This window comes from Choloepus didactylus, chromosome 13, assembly GCF_015220235.1.
Source record: "Choloepus didactylus isolate mChoDid1 chromosome 13, mChoDid1.pri, whole genome shotgun sequence".
Taxonomy (NCBI): Eukaryota; Metazoa; Chordata; class Mammalia; order Pilosa; family Megalonychidae; genus Choloepus; species Choloepus didactylus.
The window spans coordinates 8,036,065-8,048,446 of NC_051319.1; the positions used below are offsets into that span (position 1 = coordinate 8,036,065).

General features: G+C 39.3%; 1 protein-coding gene across 1 annotated transcript in view; it reads left to right on the forward strand.

The window, feature by feature from the left end:
• The first annotated feature begins 2,248 nt into the window (after nucleotides 1–2,248).
• TNPO1 (transportin 1) overlaps nucleotides 2,249–12,382 on the forward strand; it is a 99,357-nt gene continuing 89,223 nt past the window's right edge. Inside the window, exon 1 of the mRNA XM_037800812.1 lies at nucleotides 2,249–2,359. Within this exon, the coding sequence (XP_037656740.1) occupies nucleotides 2,345–2,359 (15 nt within the window). The 5' untranslated portion in view covers nucleotides 2,249–2,344. The remainder of the gene's footprint in view (nucleotides 2,360–12,382) is intronic.

Here is a 12,382-nt window from a genome sequence, read left to right on the forward strand (position 1 = left end):
GCCTACAGGTATTTTTTCTTCCTTAAGTGCTATTTTGTCATATCTACCAATCTTTGATATTTATCTTGGTCATTTTATCCTAAAAAAAATTTAATGCAGAAATTAAAAATATAACATATCTATAATAGGTTTTGAGGTTAAAAACAAAGCTTATTTACTATTTTTAATTTCAGCATGTTATTAAAAATGCCAACAATTTCTTCAAAATTTTACACCATGCATTTTGTATTATATTTGGGTATAAAGAGAAAATACTACCAAATATCTGCTATTTCATATACAAACTGTGCAAAGAGAAAATAAATAACAGAAAAAGTAAAACAAAATAAGCTATGTTAATAAATCATTGTTAATAGTAAAAAAGATTTATCATTTAAAATGAATTTTGAATTTAACCTAGAAGATAGAGACAAAAAGTCTACATTTTCTAAACATCTTTTATTCCTAGATAAGCACAGATCTATTTTATACTAACATTTTAATTCAATTCCATTTAAATTTCATAAAAGAATGGATAATCAATTTAATCTCAATTTCACAATACTTGACAATCAAGATTTTCTTTTTCCTTTGAAAAGATTTTGGCCAATAAACCCCCCACATATGCTAAATTTTAAAAATTCATTTAAATTATTTCCAAACTACTAATCATGTGAATTCCTTACTAATCACGTGTCAGTAGTTCTTTGCATCTGTCATTACTTGCTAATCCTTTACCTTTTAAAAGCATTTCTATTGCTTTTCTTTAGGAAACTAGCAGACACTACACATCCCTCTCTATTCCACAGTGTAACTTTCCAAATGCAGAAATGTCATGTTTGTTATCTGGACAAATATACCTATTGTTAGTAATTCCCTGCAGATATACTAAATTGCTATTTAGCAAAGTTCATATTAAATTTTTTTCTTAGCAATCTATTCTTATTTGTGGGGGTTCTTTTTGATGTATTCACCTATTATCAAATTAACCTCAGAAAATATTGAAATCTTATAATTTTTAAGTTATTTAAAATATTTTCCCTTGCTAGGTCCAATTTCCTAATGATAAAATTGGTCCTTTTTACTCTAAATTTAAGTTAAAATAAACTAATTGTTCCTATAAAATTGACTGTTGTTGCAAACGAGAATTATTCACAACTTGATTAACAAATAAGCTGTTTTAGTGAAAATTAAAGAACACTTTCTAGTATTAGGTACTGTAGTTTAATCGAGCATATGCCTGGAAGGCAACAACTACTACACTTTTTCAAAACAAAATATACAGTGCTTGAAAGTAGGGCAGTCAAAACTGCTGACATTTTTGCACACATTGATACCTGTGAGGAATATTGTCAGCAGTAGCAGCATTGCCTTAGGAAGTAATGATCATCTAGCTAGGCAAATTTAAAATATGCATATATAATAAATTTATACATAATTATAATCTGGGGGAGGGAACTAAATTTATCTATTCATTACCATTATATAATGTAACATTATATAGAGCACAACAACATCTACCTCTCCCATTTTGAATTATTTTCTGTTGAGAAAATAGAAGACATTTATAATCTCTCATGATGCCCGGTTAAGGAGAGTTTCTTATTTCTAAGTGCCAAGAAACCACAGTTTAATATAAATACACACCTGGAAATGTAAACCTGAATTTTATAAATCAGTTCATTTTAAGTATGAAGCAGTTTATATGCTACATACAGCATGCCTCAAAAGTTTATCATGCACTAAGCAAGGCAGACATCTACCCACATCTATCTACTGAAGCCATTTTTGCTCCTTACCACCGACCTTGGAATGGTATAGGGGGATATGCAGCATGTTCGATGCTGAATGGGCTCCCAGAGCAGGGGTGTCACTTTTGGGGTTATTCTGGGGTTTATACGTCGGGCTGGGGGAGGTCACCATTCTCGGAGGGCCCTGCACGGCCCCTGGGAACCACACTTACTGGGCCTTTTTGCTCGCGGCTCCACCGCACAGTGCAGCTGCCGCGGCGGCCCCGCCCGCAAGCCGGAGGCTTAGACCAGCCCGCCGGCCGCTGGGGGTGCGAGTATCTCTGAGCTTTACGGCGGATGGAGGCCGGAGGCTGTACAGCAGAATTAGGAACAGCACCCGCGCGTCACTCCGCGCAAGCCCTACAGCCACAGTAGGCCCAAACCGCGATTTTCCCAGCCCAGCCGCTGTTGCCAAGGCGACCGTCGCCGAACGTTCCCGCGGCGGGCCCCGCCCCCCGGCCAATCGGACTAGCCCTTGCCTGAGCCCAGATTCTCTTTGTTCCGCAGCCATTTCTGGCCCCGGACCGGAGGCAGCGCCGCTTCGGCAGAGAGTCCGAGCGCCGGAGGCCTCTGGGATGGTGTGGGACCGGGTAGGTGGCGTGAGGGTGCGCGGCCCCGGAATGGAGGGGCGGGAGGCGGAAGCCGGGAGTTCCGAAGTTGCCTGACAGTCAGCGGGGAGAGGCGCGGAGCCAGTCTTCTCTCTCAGTGCTTTCCCGGCCGTTTGGAGCCCGGCGGCAGCGGCGGCGTGGTTCTAAGCCCAACAGCTGCCGGCCGAGGCCTACTGTGGGACCGGGGCAGGGGGCGGACGGCGGCGGCTCCTTAGGTGTCCGAGGAGGCGCTGGGGCCCGTTAGGGGTGGCGGAAAGAGGAGAGTCTGCCCCCAAAAGGGGGGCCTTTTGCCCCCGCCTGTTAAACCGCGGCATTTGAAGACTCTTGGGTGCCACAGTTCGCTTTCCCCGGGACGGCTGCTTCTGGGAGCTGTCGGGCACTGCCCAGGATGGGCCAATCTTTGTCCGGGCCCAGCGGGGCCTCCCCTCCCGGGGTGCCCAGGTCCGCGTACCCCATCGCCTGCACACTCAGCTAGCTGATCTCTTTCTCCAGGCGTGTTCTCTTCCTTTGGGCTTCTTGGCCTCCCGACACATTTACGTAATTTTAATATTTGTAACTGCACAGGTTTTGCGTGGGTTTGTGTTTTTTGCATTTCTACCACCATTCGCACGCGTGCTACACGCACCAGGAAACAGCTGCCGAGGAGCAGACCGGCTGCCACAACCAACCTGTTCTGGGAATTGCTTTCTTCCTTTAAAAATGATTGCATGTTATTTGTTTATCGATTTGAAAGTCAGCGTGATTTTGCAGAATTGCTTATAATAACAAGTCCGTTATCTTAACAATCACTGATCAGTTTGGTCTATCAGTAAATATAAAAATTAGAAATTTAAAGTTGGAGGCTATGCACTAATTGATTTTTTACAGTTGTATTAAGAAGTTTAATAACAATCCTGCCTTGGAACAGTGATAACTTCAATGATGAGTACATAAGTGGTACTTTTTTTTTTAAACCCTAAAGAAAAGATGCTTATTAAATGCAAGATGTATAGTGTAATCAGTATTTGGAAGTACCTATTAGGTTTGTAAAATGGCTGTCCTGAAGTACCTCAATTTTAGGGTAAAATTTCTGCTGCATTTTAAGTTTTGCTGTTATCTCAAAGCTTTCATATTAGAATGACAAAGAAGTTATACTCAGTGAAGCTGGAGAAGATGTAAGTTTTTTGGGAAACGCTACTGTTTTCTGCTTTTATCCTGCCCCACACCTGTCATTGTTAGAGAATGGATGCCCCAAGTTGAAAACTTGCAACTGCAAGAAGGAAATATTAGTTTAAAGGGACAGATTTCCCCTTTACTACCCAGCATATGCCATTCATATGCGTTGCATAAACCCTTAACAGTTTGGCAGTGCAGGTTTTTATTTCACATAATTTAATGAGAGCCTAATGCTCCATTTTCTTTTTTCTAAAAGAGGCTCCCACCCTGGGTTAGCCTTGATATGGTTGCATCTTTGAAAGTCTTAGGTATTCAAGGAATTTATGTAATAATCTTTTAAAGTAATCAAACTTATTACCATTATATAATGTGAGCAGAATAAGGTTTTGGTTAAAATGTAATATATCATTTTGGTTGTCGATATTTCCAATGTCAACATTTGTTAATTATTTATTGTTTTACGACTATAGTTTTCCCTATTTATATAATGTTAAAGCCATCACAAGAACTCAGTTTTTCTAAATGCTGTAAATGAAGTGTATTGAAATGTAAACGTCCTGTGTTTAGAAGAATTGCTTAACCATCTTGGAACTAGCAAATTTTTTTTTCTAGAAAATAAATTTGGTTATAAAGAAGGCAAGTGACATATGTAATGAAAAAAATTTGTCAAATGTAGCATAGCGGAGCACAGCAGTAAGCAGGAATTATTTTTATTGCCCAGTGTATAAATCATGAATAATTTCTCCCTGGGATTGATTTCTTGAATATATATTGGTGCTACAAATACACCTACCTACCAAAAAGAGAAGGGAAAAAACCAGTTTGGTTTGCTAGCAAAAGGATGAGAAAGCTGAGAGAATCGAAACAACTGATGAGGTTTTCAAAAAACGGGAAAACAAGACCGTCTCCAAAGGGAAGAATCATATAGTTTCTGAAAAGGCTCTTCACAGGGGAACTCCCCACCTGTTGACAATCTTTCTAATTGGTCCATTCCACCAGTGCCATGGTAGATATCCCATGAGTGTTGGCAGGGTGGTAACTGATTTGTAATTGTATGGGTGGATGTTAGTATAAGAGAGAGGGCAAGTTTGGTTGTTCCAGGTCCTCCACACTAGGGTTCCTTAAAGTGCTGTCAGTAGATGTAATAAGAAAGAATGTTAAGAGTTCCAGAGTCTCAATAGGTAAGTGAAATGTTGGAATAGGAAATAGGGCTACGGATTTGTCTTGGAATTTTCTGGAGTAGATATAGAACCTCAACAGGAATGATGGCTACATCTTATTCCAAAATGGTACCTGATGGCACAGCAAATATTTGAACTCAGAACTGAAAGAAAACTGATGACTGTGGAAGAGCACAACTTTTGGAATGATATATCCCTTTTTAATTTAATGTTAAAATGTAAAAATAAAGCAAAACTTCTCAGTAGTTAGGAACAGGGGCTCTAGAGCCAGATTGTTTGATGTTCAAATCGTGGCACCTCCTCCCTTCACCGTGTGACTTTGGGCAAAATTATTTAATCTCAGTGAGCCTCAGTTATCTCATTTCATAATGTTATAAGGATTAAGTGAGTTAATACAGTAAGCTCTTCGAACTGGACTTGGCATGTAGTAACCACTCCATAAATTATAACTGTCATTATCATTGCCATCATCATTGTTTATTATTTTAGAAAACTATAGAAAACCACTCATAATATCAGGACTGTGAGCTAACGACTGTAAACTCTGTGGTTCATTTCCTTCCAATATTTTTTCTGAGTTCAATTTTTACGCAGTTGAGACTTTACTATATGCATAATTTTGTGATCTTTCTTCACTAGCACTATAGTGTTTTTTCATGCTATTAAATTACTTTGTCAGCATCTTTTTTAATGACATCAATGATCATTTGTGTGTTTCATAATTAAACATTTTCCTATTGGATGGTTAGCAAGTTTCTAATTTTTTTGCAGTTATAAAGAAACACTGCAATGAACATCCTTGTACGTGAAATGCTTTCTGCATTTTAGATTATTTCATTAAGAGATCACCCAAAGTGAAAATTTCGGCTCGAAATATATGAATATCCATAGTCCATATTGTCAAATTGCTTTTACTTAACAAAATTTAATAATGGACTTAAAATAAATTGAGAAAATGTAGTATTTATGGTCCTTATTGCTTGGGATGTATGGAAAGATGGAGTGAATTAATTTATTTCCTTGTAATGTGCTAGGCATTATTTTAACATACATTATTACTTTTACATACATTATTCTCATTTATTATCATAACCTGTGCTGTACATGGGGAACTGAAGATAGGTAAGTACTTTGCTGAAGGATTCAGAGTGTTCAAGCCTGGATCTGAATCTAGACCTGCAAGATTGCAAAGTTCATGCTCTTTACTTTTAAATTTTTATGTAATATATATTTAGAGTCTTGTGACTAACTGTAGATCATGGACTACGTAGATAGTTAAATTGAGCTAGCAATAATGAATGGTTAAGCTACAAAGTTAAACCAGACAGGGTTTTAATTATCTGCATATATTTTAGAAAAAAAAAGCCTTACCTGGATGATATATAATGGGCAATGAATATATAAATCTGGGTTCTAAAATGAATGCAACAAGTATTTGTGGTTGAAACACTCTCATTTATGATCTTAACACAAATAGGGGAGAGAAAATCAAAAAAGTAGAAGGGGAACTATATAATCAAGTTTGGATGATAAGAAAAGTGAAAAGGTCCGTTAAATAAGTAACTTGAAAAAGACAGGGAAACCTCTGTCACAGGAAATTAAGTCTTGTTGGAGAAATGCAGAGGAAGAGCACAAGACTTTCTATAAGGTATGGCAGACTAAGACTAATTTTGTACTGAAAATTAAAGGAATAAAAACCCACAATTGAGTTGTATTTTACACTTGACTTTGAAGCCATTAGTAAAATAATCATCAGTGGAACTCCTTAATCCTCAGGTGCCATAGATGAAAAGAGTGCAAGGAATTCTGTTGCTTTTGTATTTGCTAAGTAAAGAGTTAAAAGTATTTCAGCAAATCGTGGTGAACGCACTAAATGGATGCAAATAAATGATTAGGGCTTGGTGGTATCCTCTCAAAACTTTAAAGAAACTAATATAAAACTCTAGAGCCATTGACGATTATACTGCCTTTAGAAATAACGTTTTGGAAAAATAACTAAGAACATATAGTTTATTTTGGTTGAAGCATAGAAAAGCAGGGAAATGACGAGAAATATGGGAAACTGAAGGACTTTGTATGCCATTCATTCATTCTAGACATTTAGTGCTTACTAACGTGTGGATTGTCTGTTGTCCTCTAGAGAGTTTACATACTGGGGCGGGGCGGGGGGGAGGAGGGTAGGGAGGAAACAAATAAGTGCAAAGTAAGAGAGGATGGGGAAATGGGTGGGGAGTGGGAGCAACATTTCAGAATATGTCAGCAAAAAGGGTGTAGAGCAGGGATTCACAAACTTTTTCTATAAAGGGCCAGATAAATATTGTCAGCTTTGTGGACCATATTGGCTCCGTAGCAGCTATTTAACTCTGCCATTAGTGTGAAAGCGGCCATAGACAGTACAGAAACTAATGGGTGTGGCCAGATTTGGCTGGCGAGCATTAATTTGCTGTCATCTGGTATACAGTATAGAGAAATTTGGGGAAGAGAAAACATATAGATCCTTGTGTTGCCTTAACATGAGCCATTGAAATATTTGAAATTAGGAACTTAAAACATTGAAATGTGTAAGTCATTAAAAGCAGAATAAAATAGAAAAATAGGTTCTTTTTAAGCAGTATAAATCAATTTTATAAGCAAATAAGCAAAAGACAGACAACTCATTTTTTAAATGGGCAAATTTGCAGAAGAGAAAATAAGCTGGCTAACAAACATGAAATAATGTTCAACCTCACTACTACAGAAATGCTAGTTAAAGCTGAATTTTTTTCCTCATCATGTTGGCAAAAGTGAAAAGATTTTGCTAATATGTATTCACAAGTTTTAGGGAAACTTATACCTTGCCATTGGGAATAAATTAGTATAGCTATTGTAATTTTAAAGTTTAAAATACTTTTATTCCGGCAATTTCCATTTCTTAGGAAAACATGGGTTTATTAGGAGTCGTGTATGTTCAGTCGCCAAAGAACCTCCAGACTTTCAGGTCTCCTTTCGTCTGCACTTCAGTTCATAAAAAGGTCTGTACTTGTCTGTCTGTCTCTTTCTTTTTTAATACCTCCACAACTCATACTCTTCTACTGTGCCCTTTGGAACTTATAGTCCATCATCCATAAAATCTAGTTTCAAGCTATTCACATTCCCTTCACTTTCTTGCTCCAACGGAAACGTGCCCCCACTGTGCAGTTGTGGCTGTTACTTCTCTTCCATAGCTTTCCTACCACTGTTCCTGGAAGTGGGACAGGTGTCTGCATGCTTCTCTTTGCTGCTTTCTGACCATTCTGTCCCCCACCCCCACCCCCCAATCCTCACCTTTGGGCCAAAATCCTCGCCTTTGGGTTATATCATCAGATTGTATAATCCACCACCCCTCACAATTGCTGTGAACTACTAACTTCCAGGTCATTCCTCATTTCTCAATAATTTTAGCTCCAAGCTTACTGTCCCTCTCCAATACTGCCACGGGCTTTATATTAAAATTGAGAAGAATATACGTACCTGAACCTTCTAGGACCTTGGCCTCTCATTTCCTAGTCCTCTCTCCAGTGCTCTTCTCATCTACCTCACCCACTAGCTGCAGGGTTAATTACCCTCTTGCATTATCAATAACTATAGCCCCTCGACGATTATCAATCCATGTATTCTTCTCTGTGACCACTACTTCCCATTTTTACAGTTGACTACTTATAGTGCCCCAACCCAACCAACCATCTTTTGGACCTACCAGAATCGCCAGTCCGTTGATCATATTGCTGTTTCCCTTCCCCTTACTTTCTTTCTTAGTTTAAATTCCATGATTGTTTTAATCACTCCGTTGGATACCCTCCCCTCGCTTTTTGCTTGGTTGACAAAACCATAACCCTATAAAATCAACTCTGCACCTGTACCTATATAACTGAGTGTGGCTGGATAAAGGTACACAGCCACACGTGACCATAAACCCCAAGTGAGTCCTTAATGCTGCCTGTTCATCACACTATTTTCCTAGTCTGTTCACTCTACATCCTAAGTGACTTTTGATATATTCTTTTCCTCAAATGTCCAATATCTCTTTTCTCATCCACACTTTCAGCTCATGACTTTGCTTCCTCCTTTCCTAAGAAAATTGAAGCAGTCAGAAGAGACTCCCTCCACCTCATGTACCTACCGGCATCTGCACCAATCCTTCCTGCTTATTGACTTAGATTAACTGCCCATGTTCTTGTCTCTGCTTTTGTACTGGATCCCATTCTCTCTCAAGGCCATTGCTTCAGCTCCAATCCTTCTACCTCATCAATTTTTTCTCTTTATTGGACCATTTCTGTTAGCAAACAAATATGCTATTATTTCTCCCATCTTAAAAAAAGGAAACAAAAAAACTTTGACACACTTCTTCACCAGCTATTTCCTCTCTCTCTCTCTCTCTCTTTTTTTTTCTGTCTCCTTTTGCAGCAGTATTCCTTGAAAGAGTGGTCTATCCTTGCCATGGCCAAATTTTCTCCTTTTATACTCTATTAAAGCCACTCCAGTCCGGCCTTCGTCTGCACCACTTGCACTAAAATGGCTTCTCAGGTTCACCAGTAACCTCCATGTTGCTAAGTGCCATGATACAATCGATTCTCTTCATCACACTTGACCTGTCAGCAGCATTTGACACAGCTGTTTGCTACCATCTCCTTGAAACACCTGTTTTCTTTGGCTTGCAAGACACCACATACTTCTGGTTATCTCCTACGTCAGTGTTGGCTCATTTTATTTCTTCTTTGCTTTTCTTTGCACTGAACTCTTAATGGAGGACCCCAGCAGTCTTTCGGTTTTCGATCTGTATTCGCTGCTTTGATGACTTTATTCAGTCTTGTGGCGTTAAATACCACTAAATGCCACTGATGTCCAAATTTAGGTCTTTAGTCCTGACCTCTCTCCCTAATTCCAGACTCATATGTCCAACTTTTTATTCACCATCTCTACCTGAATGTCTGATAATAGACTCAAACTCAGCATGTCCAGAACTGAACTCCTAAATTTTCTCCCCAGTACTTGCTCTCCCCACAGACTTCCCCACTTCTGTCAATAGCAACTCCATCAAACCTTGGAATTATCCTTGTCTTCTTTTTTCTTTCATTCATCAGATCATTCTGTCAGGACAGCCTGTTTTATTTAGCATCAAAATACATCCGAAGCCTGCCATTCCTCACCCCTCCACTACTGCCAAGCTCATCTAAGTTACTACCATTACTATCTGATCTTCCCATCCTACTCTATCCCTTCCTAACAGTTTTCTCAATACAGTAGCCACAGTGAGCCTTTTAAAAATTACATTCAGAGCCCTGCAATAGCTCCCCCTTTCACCCAGAGAAAGGCTAGTCTTCAATGGCCTATAAGGTTCTATACAAACTGCTCAACTCACTTCCCTCTCTCTTACCTCCCTGACCTCATTTCCTACTACCACTTTCACTTGCTATATCTTAAACATATCAGTCATGTTCCTACTTTAGGGACTTTGCACCAGCTGGTTCTGCTGTCTGGAATGTACTTCTCCCAAATATCTCCTTGGCTCACTGGCCTCACCTCTCATGTCTTTGCTCAGGTCTTACCTTCTCAATGAGGTCTGCTCTGAACACCCTATTTAATTCCCCCCCACACCTCCATTCTACTAATCCTGTGTTTCTTTTTACTTTGCATAGCACCTGCTAATACATTATATCAGGAGTCAGCAAGCTACAGTTCCTTGATCCTGTGGCCTGTTTGTATATAGCCTGTGAGCTAAGAATAGTGTTATATTTTTAAAGAGTTGTAAAACAAAACAAAGAAGAATATGTGACAGGGACATCTGTGGCCCACAAAGCCTAAAACGTGTACTATCTGTCTCTACACAGAATAAGTTTGTTTTATTATCTTTATGTTATTGTGTTTTATTGCACTATGTGTTTATTGTCGTTCTCCTCCCCAAAACATAAGTTCCAAGAGGGCAAAGGTCTTTGTTTTATTTACTGCTATATCTGCAGCAACTAAAGTGGTGCCTAGGACATAATAGGCACTCAGTAAATATGTATACTTTATTAATGGTAAGTACTAGGATCTAGGATATAATAGGATATAGTAAGTACTCGATAAATATGCTAAACCAATTTATTTTTTGTAATGGGTGGAAAATTGTAAATAAGTTGTGTTCATCAACAAACCATACTGAGTTAAATAATGAAACAGAGCTATATATAATGGTTAGAAAAGCTAGGCATATTTTGAATGGCTTGTTATAGAACAGAAATAAACCCTTTTTATTATTTCTACAGCTGTGCATACACACACACATGAATATATATTTAAATGCACAGAAAAGAGCTCTACAAGGATACCCATTAAGCTGATACTAGAGTACCTCTAGGGAAGAGACCAGGATTAAGAGAGGTAGTAAAAGGGGGCTTGAGTTTCAGAGTAAAGGGGCAGGGTGAGGGGAGGGGGAGAATGTCATATTTGGCTAGCAATCTGATTGAGTGAATGAGGGGAAGTAGTGAAGAATAGGAATATTTGGGGAAAGAGAATGCAAAAGTAAAGAAGGCCCTGAGGTGGGAACAAGCTGCGCATGATCAGGGAATGGCAAGAAATCCAGTGTGGCTGGACTATGGTGAGCAAGGTGGGCAAGAAACTTCTAAGAGATGAGTTTAGAGAGAGAGAGAGACAGGGGCCCAGGTTAGGTGTAGTTTTGTAGGCTATGGTAAAGAAATTAGGTTTACTCTAAATGTGATAGGAAATTATTGGAAGGTTTTGATAGGGGGGAAGACATGAATGACTTACAGCTTCAGCAAGATCATTTTTGCTGCTTTGTGGAGAATAGCCTGTAAAGGGAACAAGAGAAGAGGCGGGGAAATCTATTGTAGTAGCCATGCTCTTGGAAACCATAGTAGTTGGACTAGGGGGAACAGTGGAAGGGGTAAGAAATAGTCAGGTTGAGAGTATAGTTTGAAGGAATCTTTTAGGATACAGTTTGACAGGATTAGCTGATGGTTTGAATTTGGGATGTGAGGCAAAGAGAAGAATCAAGGATGATGTTCCTGTTTGCTAATGCTGCCAGAATGCAAAGTGCTAGAAATGGATTGGCTTTTATTAAAGGGGTTTATTTGGTTACAGAGTTACAGTCTTAAGGTTATTAAGTGTCCAAGGTAAGGCATCGATGATAGGGTACCTTCCCTGGAGGATGGCCAATGGCATCTGGAAAACCTCTGTGAGTTGGGAAGGCATGTGGCTGGCGTCTGCTCCCGAGTTCTGGTTTCAAAATGGCTTTCTTCCAGGACGTTCTTCTCTAGGCTGCATCCTGTGTGGCTCTTTTTAAAGTACTCAGGTGATCCAGTAATGATCCATGCTGAATGGGTGGAGCCACACCTCCATGGAAACATTCAGTCACAAGGTGCCACCCTAATCAACACCAATACATCTGCCCCCACAGGATTGCATTAAAGATAATGGCATTTTGGGGGACATAATACATCCAAACTGGCACAGATGACCTCTTAGTATTTGGGCCTGAACAACTGGGTGAACAGTGTTGGCATTTAGTGATGTTAAGCAACTGGAGAAGGAGCAGGATTGAATGGGGTGGGGAGAGAATCAAAAATTCTGTTTCAGCCAGCAAAGTTTGAGATGCCCATTTAACCAACAAGTGGCTATGTCTTATAAGAATTTGGTACTTGAGTCTGGAGTT